This window comes from Chiroxiphia lanceolata, chromosome 3, assembly GCF_009829145.1.
Source record: "Chiroxiphia lanceolata isolate bChiLan1 chromosome 3, bChiLan1.pri, whole genome shotgun sequence".
NCBI classification, from domain to species: domain Eukaryota; kingdom Metazoa; phylum Chordata; class Aves; order Passeriformes; family Pipridae; genus Chiroxiphia; species Chiroxiphia lanceolata.
Window position 1 is genome coordinate 20,470,349 of NC_045639.1, and position 17,640 is coordinate 20,487,988.

The following is a 17,640-nucleotide window of genomic DNA, read 5'->3' on the forward strand; positions in this document are numbered from 1 at the left end:
CTTTGAGGCTGATGTAACATCCACCGTAGTGGAATATAAAAGATCTGTGACAAAACTTGTCATACTTAAAAACTGAATGAGTCTTCCATAAATTAAAAATAAAGCATAAGACTTTATTATTTAGAATCATATGCAGTCAAGAGGTCAACATGTGCAAAGACAGCCTGTTCTAGCAACCTGTTAGATGAATTAGGAGAATAAGAAGGTTTAAAGCTTTATGGGAGATTATCCTGCTCTTCTCCTCATGGCAGGCAGTGCTGATTAATGCTGTGTGTTTCTTTAATCTCAGGGTTTGTAGGAGAAAACACCCAACCAATCCCAGAAAACAACATTGGAAACAGAATGCTTCAGAGTATGGGCTGGACCCCAGGCACGGGCCTTGGACCAGACGGCAAAGGGATAGCAGAGCCCATAAGAGCCATCCAGAGACCAAAAGGACTCGGACTTGGATTTAGCTGACAGAAATACACTCTGGCTGCCCAAGAAAAATAAAGCTCAAAATTATTTTAAAAATACAAAAAAAAAAGAAAAAGGAAAAAAATGGCAAATATATTATTTGTTGTGATGGGCAAATCCAGTGATTTTTCTCTCAAAGACCGCTGAAGTCAATGAGCTTCACACTGGCTACACCAGCTGCAAGGTACAGCCACAGTGGCAGAACCGGCATTCGAATCTAACTTTACAATGGTGCTAAAATGTACAAAAACTTCTACTTTTTTATTTTCTGTGGTCTTAAGGTTTATATTAAGCATAAAATTCAGTTTATTCACTTTTTTTCCTAGAAGCTTCTGACACAGCAGGTTTTAGTTTTGTTTTGTAAGTACAGTTTCATCTCAAGAGCCTTGATAACATTTGTCAAGGGAAGTGGAACTTTTTACAGCTATTGTGGTTTTCCCCTATTCAGGCAAAGTTTCCAAACCTGGTATTTGTAGTGTTTAACAATATTTGAGGATAAGCTGTCATTATGCCCGTAAGATATACACTTTTCCCACTGGAAGGTGATATGGTATGCAATTTTGTATAAGAGCATGAAAAACAGCTTTGTTGTCAAAGAAATACCATTCCAGCATCATTTTCCGCCAATGTATTACTGTCTTCCACATTCAAGCTCAAAAGTAATGCTTTTATACTTGTTTTTACATTTACAGGGTTATCTTTTCTCGGAAAATATTTTGAAAAGTAAAAGTTTACTCTGACTTTGGATTTCCCTTTATATTAATAATTCTCAGTGTTACCACATTTAGGAATAGTCTGAGCAATTGTATTTCAGTGTCTGTATTGTGGGGTTTGGCATATTTTAAACAATGCATTGTTCAACATGGTTTGGTTTGTGACCATGCTGTTGCCAATGAGCCACAACCTTTAAGGATCATGAACAGAAAAAGGGCAAGGAGAAGCAGGATTAGGATGGAGGAAAGGAAGGAAAAAGATACTTTGATGGCATCTCACAAATCTAAGCTAGCAATTTAAAATCAAGAGGGATCATTAAGTGTTTTAATCAGTATCCTAATGTATCTAATGTCAGCAGAAGCAATTTCATTAAGCACCAACCAATCAAGCTCCTAGGGTACTTATTAGTCTGCAGGATAAAACAAATTCCACTTTAAAATTAAATGATAGGGTTGAAGGAAACTTTTGTTGTGATGGACTAAGAAGAAAATCCTGCTCCTCTTAGCACCCATGCCTGTAGTAGCTGGGAATATTTACCCTGACAGCGGAGGAAACAGGATTTGATTCTCCAGTTGTTTTTTTGCTCCAAGAGGAGGATCTCTCCCTTCCTCAGCTCCCAAACTGCAGAGAAAAATAGTTAGTTCTGGATGCTTGCAAAGATATTTCTTTAGGATAAAAAGAGCACTACTTCAGTCATGTGACTCTGAAATACAGTGATTAACTTTAAGACATGTTTTTATTACTTTTTTTTTCTCTCAGCTTTGCCCATTTTTCCAGGAAATAGCAGCAAGAAAATTACGAATAGCAGCATTATAGAAATTAATTTCCTTAAAAGAAATGTTCATACTTTCCACTGTGATAACTGTCAATTTGGGAACACTGTTTTACCATGCACCATAGTGTAGAATGAAAGATTAGTGTCTGATATTGTTTTTATGATAGTTAAATGCACAATACACATGTTCTCTAAGTTTTAGAAAGACTTTTTTGCTGTTTAAATACTTTTTGTGATTGTGCGGTTTGGCTTTTTAAAGAAATTTTAAACAGATTTGGGATTTATACAACAACACATACACTTTTTAATGGAAGGCTTTGGGGCACAATATTATGTGAGTTTACCACTTCAAATATTTCTTGCACAACTGAACTGGGTTAAATACATTCCATATTCAAAGAATTTCAAGGCCACAAAGGGCCGACAGTCTGGAATTCTGCAGCTGGCAGAAGTGCCCACTTGTATAAGTATTATTTCCAATAATGCATTTATGTGGCCTGCACCTGTTCTGTCAGTGCCATGTGCTACCGAGAGCAAGCAAATTCTAACGACCTCTTTGTATTGTACACCACAATCAAAAATCCATTAAAATAATTTTCAACGTTTGAATTGGGAAAGTGAATCTTTTAAGATCTGTTTGTTGTAGTTCTGTTTGCAAAACTGTAAAGAAATACTCATTCCGTGTTAAAATTCAGTTATTTTGCTTTGGTTACAACACCTGGATATCTTGGGCTGGAAGTTCTGAGTATGGCACATATAACACTTCGAAGTATTTCTGTGCAATTTATCATAGCAGTAGTTCCTCAAGAAATAAGTCTGCAGCTCCAAAAGTACTTGTAAATGTTTCCTGTTTTTAAAAGATAAGAGGGAAATAATAGATATATGTTGAGCCTATTCAACTCTTTTTTCATCTGTTCATACAGATATAGCCAGTCTAGTAAACAGTCATAATGGAAGAACTATTTAGTCAGATTGAATCTTACAACTTTTTGTTTTAAATCACTCTATTAGTGAGAAGCTATTAGACATTAAGATTAGTCAAACTGGTTTTGATATAGAGATAGATACACTTTGTTTTCCTCAGGTATTATCAATAGATGCCACAGCTGACAGTACACTTTATCTGTGAGAAGCTGTAGAACTAAGTGATTAAAATATTTTATTGTAGTGTTTTGAGATATTTTTTCTGCAGTAAAATTTCCATTCTGACTCAAACTATCATTTCATTTTCACTTTTCCACATCTCACAGGAGTGGTTTTAAAGATACTCCAGTAGTGTGATTTCGCACAGTTAAAACTAGTGTTAAGAAACAAAACAAAAGTTAATTGTAGGGGTTTTTTTCCTTTTTTATGGCCATTGCAATGTTAGCTGGCTTTGAAACAGGTCAAAGTACTTGGATTTACTGGTTTTTTCTTCAGATCTTTCCTATGTCTAACTTGCAATCATACTATGATACCTGCTATAAAGCTGGCTCACATTATTTTAAAATACATACAGGTACTTCCAGATAGTAATTCTTTTATGTCTGTGACACTGAAGGGGTTTTGCCTACATAAATAAATATGGGATCATCTTGTATCTAAAAGTTACCATCCATCACTTGCCAGATTCTTTCCATTTAGGTATTTGAATCAGTAGCTCAGCTGTTACCATAATATTCTTCCTCTGAAGAATGTTTAGTGAAGAGAAGAGACATTGCCTATTATTGCATTGTATTTTGCTACATGTTCCATGGTGTCTCAAAAGTTCTGTGAATTGAACCATTAACTGTTAATAAAAGAAACCCATGAGCAGTATCTTATTTCTAAATAAATATTCGTTGAAATCAGAGAAGCATTATCAATATGCCCATTTTAACAAGTTTGTCCCTGCATTTGTCTTTCTGCAATTAGGTCAATAATGGGTGTAGAGTGGCAGTAAATAGCTAAATAATATGTATAGAATGCTTTGCTTTGACAACACAAATGCAAGATGAAATAAAATAAATAGACTCCATTCTTCATGAGTTTTGTATGTTCTTTTCTTTAAACTGTGTTGTTACTGCACAGGTGAGTACAAAAACATGCTGTTTCTGAAAATATAATTAAGGTGGGTAGTATCATGTACCAAGCAGATGCATATTATGCTAAAGCTATTACACTACCTTATAGATACCTTTTCACTAGTACTTCTTTTCTAGGTTATTATTATCCAGCTGAAGAGGTGACACCACGATGTCAGGAAATGCCTCATTTAAGATGTTTGCAGTATCTTTCTTATGGTATTCTAAGACATTTGAACAGAAGTTCTCCTCACTCCTTAAGTATGTATATACTTTGATAACTGTGACAAGGCCTTGTGCTTTCTCTTCGAACAATTCTCAAAAAATGTTCCTCCAAGGAAAACTCACACATCCTTTGTTTTACTTTCCCTTACCCTATCAGAAATGGGAATTCCTCCCCTCTAACTTTAAAGTCAAGAAACCTTTTAATTAGACTTCCATCCCTAGCAGTGTTTTTAGGAGCAGTGGGGTAGTATTTAGCACACAGCAGTTGCATAACCACGTTGCCCACCATAGAGTCCCATTCCTAAGGGCAGCCTGTGCGTTCATTCTGAAAAAAACACAGTCTGAATTACTTCTTTATCAACCAGTTGTCCAGTTATAAAGTTAATGTGAAATGTTAAATGAGAAAATGGCATTTTTAAAGATTGTCATGTGCTTTTGCTTTGAATTCTCCCTAGAAAAGGTTTTGTTGTGGTGAAGTGGGGTTTTTTGCAGTTACAGTATTTGAGAGAGGGGGTTTATTTTTTACTTCAGTGACCTCTCTGTACTGCAAAAAGTCTTGGAGGAGTTGCAGCAATTTCAGCATGGATGTTCTGCTTCTTGGGGTTTTTGCTTAAAAAAAACCTATGTAGAAACTTTACCGGCATAAATTGATAAAAGATGTATCTATTAAGCTGTAAGAGAGTTTGTTGAGTAGAACTATCAACAAACATTTTAAGTGTGCTTTTAGTTATTGTGGAAAACTTTAAAAAAGCAATGGAAGTTTCCTGATTGACTGGTAGTAGGTAACTCTAGTGGAAATGTTTGGGCTTCTTACAATTCTCTTCTGTCCTACAATAAAACAGATATTGGAGGTATTTTGACCTTGGTGCTGTGTTGCTTGTATTTGAATATTCACTCTTTAAGTAAAAGGCTGAAAATCACTGAGATTCTGTAAACTTGACCTCCTGCACCAATGAGAACTGTGTTTATTATTACCAGTTATGAAAAATGGTTTAAATTAATAGGAGATATTGCATCTATAGAAAGTTGTGATTTTGGCCTGACTGTTTATAACATTGCTGTGATTTAAGTATTGAGGAGTTCAACTTCTAAAACTATGAATATAAGACATTAGTCTCTGAGGGATGTATGTGTTATTGTAATATATTTACCCTGATTAAATATGTGAGCTTATTAAAATATCTTTCAGAATATTTGATCATAGATATGTTCAATTTAATTGTGCCTTGTCCATAGTGTTGTCTTTCATCCTTAATACTTGTCCATTTTTCTGAAAAGCTCCAACCCTCTATATGTTTTTAAGTGATAATACCCAGTGTTTTCTCTCTTAAAGTGTAATCTCTCTTAGATGCTAAGTGATGCCACTCAAGATTTTCTGTCATTTCTACTAGTCTATGGAAGTTGCTTTTCCAGGACCTTCCTAGACCAGTTTCCTGAATGGCCTAGTGTTGGCTTCCTCAGTTATTGTAAGAAATTTTGACACTGAAAACCTGAAATTTCTTTGTCCTTTCTGCTGCCCCTTTGCGGGATCGTGCTGGCCCATCTTTAGCATTGACGCTTTTAGAACACCTCTTTGGCTGCTGTAATGTACAGGTTAGCTCAAGGTTAATGTCAGTCTGTCTATCCTTCCAGTACCCAACGTGATGCATCCCAGCAGTGGGGGGAGTCAGGGTGCCATTTCAGCCTGGAATGTCTTGATTTTGCACAGTTCAAAACAAGGCACCATTTATACCAGGTTCAGTTTAGTATCGGGTAGTTGATTCTGTAGGTGTTGTGTAGTCTTTCATTCCCACAAAGTAACAAGAAAAAAGAGAAGAGAAAACTAACCTCTTTCCAAATCAAAAAGGATATAGCAGAATAGTAAGGATATAGCAGAATAGTAAGGATTGTAGATAATGGAAGGGAACTTCTGAGGCTGTGATATAATGAGAAATTTGAAATCTTAAATTTGGAGGTAAGGCAAAGCATGCATCAGAATTGCACAGGTGGAAAATGTAAATGTTCCAAGTAATATTGTCTCTAATTTACAAAAAAGGTGTCAGTGTTTGGCAACCCACCTTTGAAGAATACTGGGAGTTTTAATACCTGAGGTAAGTATCTACCATGCATCTGCCACTTTGAATCCTTCAAACTTTCTCCATGAGTCAGCTTATTCTACACTTGGCCACTCTCAGATTTTCTCCATCTTCTTCTCAAGCATCTTATATTGTTGGTGCTGGACCTCAGATTGCTCCCTCCTTCTCCATTCCCATGAGTTTTGTTTTCTGTTGTAATGAGTTGGGATTTTTTTCGTTCCCTTTCTAGGAAATTACCTATAATATTGTTTCAACTTATTATCCTGTAAGGTCAATTTAAGTGGTGCAAGGAGGTTCTTTGAAGAATTGAGACAAATTCTTCTTTGAAGAATCAGGACAAAAACAGGTGCTAGGTTTTCCTCCCATAAAAAGTTTCTGCATTTATCTCCTTGATTTCTCTGAAGACCCTTACTGCTGTTCACCATAGTCTCATTGCTTCCTCTCTTGAACAAACTTGGCCATTTTCTTACAGAATACTATGGTAGAAGGCACAAGAATTTTTCCAGTTGCTTTTGCAGCTGTGCAAATTTTCAGTTTTGTGCCTTTATTTTCAAGTCCTAAGAATGGAGTTTGAATTCCACGTGTTGTTTTATTTTTTTCAAAAGGTTCCAGGTTACCTCAAGCATCTAGATGTTCTGCCATTTGTGAAGGAAGTGCAGTATTTATCTAAAATTTTCTAGATGCCAAACTCTCAGTACATGTGGTGCTGGCACTCACATTTCTGGTAGTAACAGATATAATCTACAACATAAATCATACATATCTAAATACAAGATGTAAAAAGTTGTTGAACAAGAATACTAGTGATACTTTGTTAATTTAGATTAAACTCAAGTAGTTTTCACTATCTGAAAGAACAATATCTGTTACAGATTTCTTTTTTATGTACCCTGGTATGCCTTATTACTGAAATAAGAGATTTTGAGAGTGAATCAGTAATGATTTTAAGAGTTTTCCTAATGTGATGTAAATAATAAGTAACACAATGACCTGGTTGCCTTTACACTCACTGTAGTGTGTAAGTTGATTTATTTTTTATCTTCTTTTGTCAGTAAGCATGTGAATTACAGTTCTTACTAACTAAATTTAGGCAATTTCTACCCATTGCCCATAAAGATAGGTCAGCTGCTAAACAGTAGCTCTTGGCCAGCAATTCAGTAGAACAAGAAATCTGGACAGGAGTGATGCCATTTGCAAAAGTGTTGGAATAGAGAAAATGACCTTTCAACCTCTACATTGTACCTACCTGCAGTTTTCTCAGTAGGCATAGAGTCTTCCATAGTAAAGGTTCAAGGAGAAACGGTGTAGGGGATCAGACTTGCAAACTGTAGTCTAAGGATCTGATGCTTACCTGTTACACTTGATTATTGGTAACATTAGAAGTATTCCTCCCACAGCTGGGTTCCCTTTTAAACATCCAGGGCCATGAATGAATGCTACTCAGGACTTCTGGAGAGCTGGTGGTAGAGGCACTTTGCACTGGATAGGCTGCCTCTGATGATGACTCCCTGTCTGTCTTGCCTTTAATAGAATAAATTCCAAATTTGCACTACGGTCAACCAAACTCATGACTTCAAAGGGAAAAGACCCACTCCTTAGAATCAAGGTATTCTCATATGAGATCTAGACTCTATATTCATCCAAAAAGTAAAAAAAAATTGTGTCAGATAATGTTTATTCAGCAAAATTTGTGGTTTGTGGAATTGTGCCTTTTCTGATAAACTGTGGCCAAAACACAGTGAGTGCATTCCACATGTTATTGAGAGACCAGATTACCTCAGTCTTCAGTTCTGGCTTTACCAGTCCCCCTCCATAGGCCAACTACTCACAGTCAGTCTCCTTCATGGAAAATTGAAGAACCTGGAAGCCTTGGCAATTTGAGGCCCCTGAAACCTTCTGGCTTCAGACCCTGCAGAGAAGGTCTCCCAAAGTCTCTCCAAACTTCCATGTTCCCCATTGCAGAGCAAACAAGTAGAAAACTTGAAATCACTTTGTGGCTTTTGTAGTTCTAGTATAGGTCAATCATTGGAGGCTGCCCTGGCAGCAGCAGTTTCCATGCTTCCAGTTCAGGAGGAGGGAGGCTGGGAAGGCAGGACTGCCCAGGCTTCTTGCAAGCTGCAAGCTGGACAGGTCCAGAGACTCCAGGTATGCAGCAAGGAGCACCAGCTCAACAAAGAAGGTTTTTAACAACACATTCTTGCTCCTCAACTCCTTTTGGAACTGTTGGAATGTCCCATGAAGGACAGCATCCGCAGCAACTTTCTCTGCTCCCAACAGTAACTGTGTTACTTGTCACTGCAAGTTAAAAGCATCGGTTGTCCTTGCCGTGAGACATTTGGGTTGTGATGGTTCTTGACCTGCTGCAGCCCCACGAGCTGCTGTTTTGCAGAGAAGTCTGTGACCTCTCACCCTGCAGACCAGTGGCACATTGGCTCCCATGGGATCATCACTTCAGGTTTAAAGAAGGGTCAACACATCTTAGTTTCTGAAACTTTATTAGTAATGTCCCGGTAAGTGCAGGTTTGGACTTCCCAGAAGGGTCATACATGCTGATCATGGAGTTTGTACCCAGTGCCATGGGGTTTTGATCCTGACACAGGCTGCCATTTTACTCTGGAACACAGCATCTGGTTCACCTGTGAGGTTCATACACTTGGCATGCAGGATAAGTTACAAATGCATATTTTTAGGCAGTGGTTTGAGACAGAGATCACAACAAGACTAATTGTACTGGACCACAACAAAAAGGTTACAATGTCATAGCAAGGGAAGTATCCTGTAGTGATTTTTGTCGCCATCCAGGATAGTGATCTTTGGATATTTTTGACCACAACCACATCCCTGTGCTGTCTTTGGACCTGGTGAATCAAAAAGGCTAACCTAAAACAAAAATGAAAAAAAGGAAAAGAAAAAAAAAGAAAAGAGATGAAAAGAAAAAAATGAGGTTTACTGTGCAGTTGAGAAATTCAGTTATTTGCCTGTTGTGTCTACACAAACACATGTGCATGCATAGGGATGTAGATCTATACAAGGTCATACATAAAATCATGAAAACAAAAGTTAAATACTAGGCCATTTGTTAAATGGTCACCTCATAAACCTCATAGAAGTGTGACCAAACCTCTGGTTCTACTGAACCTGCCTTACTTAAAGGGGGTGTGTTGCTTCCATGAAAGTCGATAAATCTGCAATGTATTGTTTCATTTTCTGTCTTTATGTAAACCCAACCAGGTTTTTTAGTTGTCTTCTTCCTAATCAGTGGTAAAGTGCATTTAATAGCTCACTTAAGGTGTCATCCATTACTATGAGTTACTGTTAGAACTAATTAATAGAGCTGAAATTATTTTGTAATGAGAAATTGAAGTATTGCAGTGTTAAAAAAAAATTACCATTCATAGCTAATTAACGTTTAACAATGCAAATAAGCTGATAATTATTTTTCAAGCCAGAGAAAAATTCTGTGACATTTTATATACTACCTTTGTGATCCTAATTGTTTCTGAAAAATACCTGTAGAGATAAATAGTCTGAAGAAATTTCCCTGGGTAAAAGGCATTTTCTGAAGTGCACAATGAATGAAAGCTCTCCTTTTGTTCGTGTGGGGCCGCATTCAGCAGCTGTTTCTCCCTGTAAATACTGATGAAGTGAAAGAGAAATTTAGGGTCACAAAGGCAGGTGGAAGAGGAAATTATGTAAGATCTTGGTGAAAATTTCCTGGCTGCTCCTAGTCAGCCATTCTTCTCTTTGGCTGCTGGAGATACAATGTGGTCCTGAGCCTGTGGTGGGCTCAGATTATTTGGATCCTTTGTGAGAGAAGATGCTTACAAGTGAGCACAAAATTCACAACTGTCTTTAGGTCATATATGTGGTAAAGGAATGCAGAAACAAAAAGGAAAACTGAAAGTCTGACACTGTGTGGCAGCATGCAGCGTGTGAGGTCACAGTCCCCCAGAAATCAAGATATTCTTCCTTCCAGATTTTATCAATTGGGATGTTACCTGAAACAGGAGTTTTCAAAGGTAGCATTGAATTGGCAGTGTCCTTTTAAGTGGCCAGCCTGGTGCCACAGGCATTGCCTGGTGATCAGGTAGGAGGAGCTGCTTGTGTGGATGAGGTTTTGTTTCATTCTGCAGCATTTTTCACCCATTTTTCACAACCAGTCCAAGTCAGTATTAAAATCTGTTCTGCAGTGATGCAAGTGGTCACTTTCTTGTCACTGTTAATTTTGATAAATAGAATATGTTCTTACTGTGTCTTGATTTATCCCAACTTTGTAACCTTTTTTGTGTTTAAGATGTCAGTTTAAAGTGACAAAATCTTTATTTTTACCAGAAGTTTTCCTGAAAGTGTTCAGGTTCGATAGTGATTTTTCAACCAACTGGCATTAAATGCTATTTTATTTAGCCCATAATGTAATCAGCTGGCAAGTGAATCACAGAAGTTCCTGCTGATGTCTCACTAAGTACAGACACATTACACACCTGACATTTTTAAGTATATCGCAGTTTCTCCAGCAAGAGAGTGCCACTAGCTGCCAAGAGTGTGGTCTACTCTTGCCACTTTTTTACCTTTTTGTCAGCAAATTAGAGTTGTCTTCTGCCTTTGAGTTGTCAGATAGCATAAATCATCCAGGCACTGCCCACAGTGCCGCAGAAGAGTGTTCCTTGATGATTCTTAAATTTTCCTGCAGAACATGAGATATTTTTTTGTCATCCTGCTCTCAGATACCTGTTCTTCCCCACTATGGACCTTTCCTCCAGGACTGCCCACCGCTGCTTTTTCACTGTTGAGTTGACATTCTGCAAACTGGTATCAACACATCTTCCTTAGAAATGGATTTAAATTTTTGTGTTGGTTTAGACCGCAGATAAGGCCTTGTGATCATGTCCTGTATAATCTTCTTTGAGTATAATACATGTTTTGCTGAAAGCCACTGCTTCTGTTTGTGTATTATTTTGCAAAGTTTTTACCTGGAAGACATCACCCGTTTGTGTCTGGTGTTCCTGTGCCAGAGGAAAAAGAACAGTGGAGGTAATGTTTTATTGTATTAATTCACTTAATTACTTTAAATTGAAATTATTAATTGATGAAACGTAAGTTTTGAGTCAAGACTTCTGAAAGTTTAGGCTTTACAGAATTGAGCCTTTGGTTGCATCCTTTGGTTGGCACATGAGTCACGTAACGTCCTAAACCACAGGGAAAAAGCTTGTAAACCAGCAGCAGATTAGTGTGCCAGGATTTTCCTGCCAACAGAAATGTTTGGAACAGCACTTGCTGATGTTTTCACCATTCTGTGTGCTGATTTAATGATTAAAATATTAAACCCATTCCATAGGTAAACTTATGTTTGGTCACTACTTTATACAATGAACTTACTTTAAATGTTTAATAATGGGTGTGGTTGAAGGTCGTGACTTTAGGGATTGCTTTGTCATCTTTGATTAGTCTTATTATGAGGCCTTGCCTGGGTAGTTTTAATATTTCTATTAAGTGGTCCCATGTCCTGTTTCTCATTCCCTCCAGAACCAAGTGCAGACTTGCTGGCCACCTCTGCTTTGGACCTCTGGCAATCATTTTACCTGCTTGGCTCAGAACAGTTATTAATGATAGTTGCATCACCTCTCTGTCTAAAATTTATGAATATTTTACAATTAAACATTTTTTCATATTCATTTTAAGAGATATTTGAGAAATGTAGCATGAAAAGTAATGCTTTCAGCAGTTCTATTCTCACCAGTCTTGCATGTTGTGTTTATCATCTTGCAATGATGGTGTCTGATAACCTTACCCCTGTGTGTTACAGAGCAATGGAGCAATTTAGAGAGACAGATTTTCAGTTAGTAGTTAAAATACACAAATTTTGCAACTTGCACCTGTAGTGTAGCTATAGAATGTCTTAAGATATGGGCTTAATTGTCACAGTTCAGACTGCACACCACAGACCATGGATATTTTCAAATGTTTTAATTTCCAAATATATCTATACAAAAGGGGGGAGAAGGCTGAGAAGCTTTCCTGTTGCTGCTCTCACGCTCTTGTGTTTCTCCATTACACCCTTTAACAACTACACGAGAAACAAGCAGCAGATTTTTTTTCCACTCCGCAAGTAATTGTCTGCACAGCAGTGACAGATGTGCAATATAGCAGCTTCTTCAGGAAAAAATTAACAGTTTGTCCAGCATGTCAGCTCGCTCTTTTTAGTGCTTCGGAGGTCTTGGCCCCATTATAGATGATTTAGAAATTGAGGCAAGCTAAGACCAGCTGCCTGGGTTGAAAGCCTTAGTTAGTAGCCCTCATCTGCATTCCAGTATTCACTTACATCTAGAAATTGGTAGGGCCCCTCTGGCCACAAGATGAGTATGGGCTGACAATGCCTTGATTTGTTGAGAGAGAGAATAAATGGGTTTTTCAGAAGATGAGGAAATATCACCATTACTGGCCAATTTACAGCATTTTATCTGTTCTTCAAACATGTCACTTTTGTTATTGTTGCATGGTAATTACATAGTGAAACGGAAAGAAAACAAATTCTGGTTACATATTCAGATGGATTGCAAAATCATATAATCCTGATAAATGCCCATTTATGATACACACGGATGAAAGGTTCATTTTAATTTTGAATAGCTAGCACAGCCATAAATAGGATATAGGATTAGATCCCACAGAATCTGATTACCTAAAAGCAAATAGTATTTTTCTTCAGTTTTTCATAACCAGAAAATTCAGTGTGTGCAGGGTATTTAAATAAGCAGGCTTTTCATAAAAATATATGAAGTAAATAGTTCAATAATTCCTGTATTTTAAATATAATAATTTGGCACTATTCAGCTAAGTCTTTTCTGAAGTACTTGTTTGTAAAAATGCATCAACCCATCTGTATTGCTGAAAAAGATATCTCACAGCTGTACCCTGTTGCAAGCTGCATATTTATGACAAATGGAAGAAGCTTTGCTTCTCAGGTATCTGGTGCAACAAAGCAGAAGTGCTCAGTATTGCATATTTACAGGGAATTGCAACTGTTAGACCTTCTTAACCATTTTAAACAACGTTTCAGGGCAAGTGATGAATTTAAGAAGCAACTTCTGACAAAACACCAGGTAGCTGCAGTTTTAGCAGTAGCTTTCCCACATCAATTGTTGTCTAAAATATAGGAAGCTCAATTTTCCTCAGTGAGAAGGCATGAGGAAAGAAATGTTGTGAAAATGCATGCATAGATTAGCAGAAATCTCTGCAGTTGATTCCTAATCATTAAAGAAGTGAAAAGAAACTGCTCTGTAAAGCTCCCTGCTTCATAAATTGTTAGTCTCCAAATTGTCTTCATAAGATTCTGTCTTCTCAACTTCAGGGAGGGTTTGCCAATGCTTCAAGAAGAATAGCTCACTTGCAGAAATGGCTAACTACAGACTGAATGTGCTTCCAAGGGAAGAAAGATTGGAAAGCTTCAGGTTTGGGTATGTCCAAGTACGGTGCTACGTGATGCTAGGCCATTCTTCATGTTAGAAACTTAGGTTCTGGAGCAGAGAGTTAATGAAGATGGTTAATCAAAAGGAAGGTAATTAGGCTCCTGCTAAATGTTTACATGTAGCAAAGTCTAGCCTGATTTTTTTCAGCTGTTTTTATTCAAATATAGGTGCAAGTAGGTACCAGCAATCTGAGGAAACAGATCTCATTTGGATCTGGTCTCAACTGATTAAATTTTATCTGCCTGAATTTTTTCACGATGTAATCATTCAAAAGTTTATAGTTTGGGATCAGTTGTTACAGTTAAGTTTATGACTGAAATAAACCTGATATTATCACAGGTAAGTATTACTTAAATTACTAGTATTGTTCTCTTCCTCAGCCTTTTCTCTTCCTTCCTCTTGGCAAGTCCTTAAACTATATACAGCTATTGACAAGACCAGTACCAATGAAATATTTCAAAAGGCAACTTCATTGTGGGTCAGACTTTCTGGTGGTGGGAGAGGGGATATATAAAAGGGCTAATCTCTGGGACACAGCAATAGATGCTCTGTTACTTCAGATGTTTGAAGGGAACGTTAAAATTTTGTTAGGAATCCCTGTATGGAGGTGGCCACTGGGTTGAGTGATGAGTTCAAGTGGAGTGATGAGCGGAAGAGCTATTGTTCAAGATTTTAGAGGAAACTGGATCTGAATTATATTCTTCTGTGGCTTTACAGCAGGAGTGTTGGAAAAGAGTCATGTGCTTCTGGGTAGAGTAGTGGTAAATATGCAAAATGGCTACAAGAAATGTATCTTGGGAGACACATCTGTAAGATAAATTGCTGCAGTTGGCTGAAGGGGTTCAGGTACACTAAGTACTTTTGCTATAGTGTTGAGTGCTCAGATTCAATCTCGGATTAAGCATGTGCAATTTTTTTGTTAATTTACCTTCTAAATCCTTTCTGAATATTGTGACAAACTGCTTGTGAACAGCAACAGATAGAAATACTCATTCCTCTGCCACTGAAGGAAGATAGCCTGAAATCCATCCCCTGTGCCAGTATTTGAAGTCTTCAACAAAATGTATTTGCCCTCATAGGGACACAGTAGGATTTGAAAATCCCAGTGCTGGTGCCTGCTATTTCACAGAGTGAAAAGTGTGTCCACAGCCTATGTGACAACATATTCTTCCACCACCACCCTCTCCTCTGCACACTCGCTCATGTCCGCATCTGTGACTACAGCAACATCTGCCCAATGGCAAGTGACCCCTCCTCTCACTGTTCGTTGTGACAGGGCTGCTGTGTCCCTCCTTAGCAAACTAATGTGACTCACCAACAAAATTGTTGTTGTCCCTGCTGTCTTGAAATTATGTACGGGATGTTCCAAAAATAGACTTGCTATATTTTCTCCCTCTGTGTGTGTGTGCAAATATGGGAAAAGCAGCCTTTTAACCTGAATGCCATCTAGAAAAGTTTTTCATTCGAGCCGTCAGCAGTTACTCAGTATGATGATATATCACACCCAGAACAATAATATAAAACAAAGTGAAGATTTCAGCTTTGGTGAATCCCTGCCTTGTTTTTCCCCTCTTCCATTCAGACTGAAGATTTCCTGCCACTTTACACACTAAGCAGAGTGTTGGATATACCTGCATGCTGCTGTATCCTGACTTTAAACAAGCATCCAAAGTGGCTGTTGAAAACCTGAATAGTTGGTCATCACCTTTAAAAAGACAATAGTTTTTCCATGAGCAAAATTATGAAGAAATCCCTGTTTTATTATTATTATTATCATCCTGATTTTCTAGTGGCCCTGAACCTTCCATAATATGCAGCCATCTGGAACAATTGCTTCCAAACACAGCCTTTCATTGATTGTAGTGTCTGGAATAGCAGTCCATAGGAATATGCTACTAAAGCATCTTCCCTTGTTGTCTGATGTGAAATAAATATAGGACATTGCAGTATATTCAAAAGCCCTGGTTTTTTTATATCTTAGACATATTCATAATAGGTGGGATTGTGTAGGTGACACCCCAAGAAAGCAGGGAGAAAGTCGTACCAAATTCCAGTAAAGCTGAAGGCACAGTAAGGGTGTGGATGTACTTCATATATAATTAAGAGGAAGTGCAGTTATCTCAAGGCTTCTTAAAACCACTTGTTTAAAAAAAAAAAATAGCTCTTTTACTGGGAACTGGTATAAGGCCACTTAAATACAGTTCAACAGCAGGAGTTAAAACTAGGTAGTAGGCAGCTTTCCCATCTGTCCCAGTTCCAGCAGAGAGAGGTCCCAAAGCTGGCAAGCACTGATGCTGCTGCCATTCCTCAACCTCTGCAGCAGGGCAGGGATGCTGCTATGCCCTCCGGCCCTTTTCGTGCAGCAACATGCTTGGAGCAGGTCAGGGATATGTACAGCTAAAAGGCACTTGTCTGCAGTATAGTTTCTCACTTCATGGTGCTCAAGAAGTAGCCAAGTTTACGGCATATAAGGATTTGCATTCCTGTTCTCAAAACCACCACATTTTTGCATGAGTAGCATTGTGTTTAAGGGATCGTTTTGGAGATTTAATTAGAGGTGACACCAGGCTTTCCCTGGCACCTCAATGAAGTCATTTAGTCTCTCTGTTCTGTTCTTCCAGAGAAAACCCAGGTTAGTCCTCTTCATTATTTGTTTGCATATCCATTTGTATCTCATTTTCTGTGACAGCTTTAAGGTATAACCTTAATCCAGCCCAAGCACAAGAGCAGTCAGTGGTTTTAGGTCAATCCTGATTTCCATTCTCCCCTTAATATTTTCCTTTATATCTGTCAACATCCAGATGCTTAGGAGAAGATGTAACAGGTATCGTGGTGAAAGTCAAGGCATATGAGAGCATGGTGATCTAAAGTAATTGGCTACATTGTTCATAGCAGATACTTCAATCAGTCAAGGAGTTAATGGCTAGTCTTGAAGTCACTGCTCGATTATTTTTTTTTTTGGAACACATGTCCTCGACCTGCCAATTCACTCATCGTTTCCTCTGATATTTTACTTATGTGACTAGGCAATATGGCAGAGCTTTTAAGGCAAATCCATTTTCATAAATTATATGGTTAATCCAGCATAATATATAAAATATACATGTAAAATACAAAACAGGTCAAAGAAATAGCAGTACTGTTAAAATACAGTGGGTCAATGTGCTGCCTGCTTCCCAAGCCCTTCGTGCCTTGTACAAACATGCAGGCACCTGAAAACTACTGTCATCAGCTATGAACGAAGACAGCTTTTTTTCTCCAAGCTGAGGACTTTGCATGCATAACCTGGGTTAGTTTGCTTAACCTGCCTGCTACTCTTTTTCCTTATGTGGCACCTTTTGGTTAATAGTGTAACCTACTGTTAAGTATGAGACCTAATACTCTTCAGCAACAGAAGGCAAAGATAAAATAAACCTTCCGAGGTCCCAGTACTTGCCAGGTGATCTCACTGACGTGTGTTAGTGACAAAATAACATGCAACACTCCTGGGGTCCATATGCACTCATGGAGCTGTTGCAGGTTTCAGATTTTTATCTGCACTGCTGTGCAGCTGGAGGGATATCCTCATGAGAACCTCTGGCACAGCTCGGTGAGACTCCTGTGGCAAGAGGAGAAGAAGGTGCTGGTAGTGGGGGCCGTGCTGTCAGCCCACCTGCCACATGGGTGAGCACTTGCTGATGGAGACAGGATGGAGACAGTTCAGCATCACCACTTACTATTTAAAGAATAAATGCTGCAGGCTCAGATTTAAGGGACCTGGCAGCTGGAAGGAGTGGGCTCTTTTTCCATAACAGCAGTCATCACTGCTGGTGACAGATCACAAAACTGAGTATAAGCAACAGCTATTTTTCACACTGTCCTCTGCCATTCCCTCCTGTAAATAGCAG

At 38.2% G+C, this 17,640-nt stretch overlaps 1 protein-coding gene across 1 annotated transcript in view; it reads left to right on the forward strand.

Annotated features, from left to right (window-relative positions):
• GPATCH2 (G-patch domain containing 2) overlaps positions 1–3,941 on the forward strand; it is a 124,400-nt gene extending 120,459 nt beyond the window's left edge. The window contains exon 10 of the mRNA XM_032683511.1: positions 290–3,941. Within this exon, the coding sequence (XP_032539402.1) occupies positions 290–459 (170 nt within the window). The 3' untranslated portion in view covers positions 460–3,941. The remainder of the gene's footprint in view (positions 1–289) is intronic.
• The last annotated feature ends 13,699 nt before the right edge of the window (positions 3,942–17,640 follow it).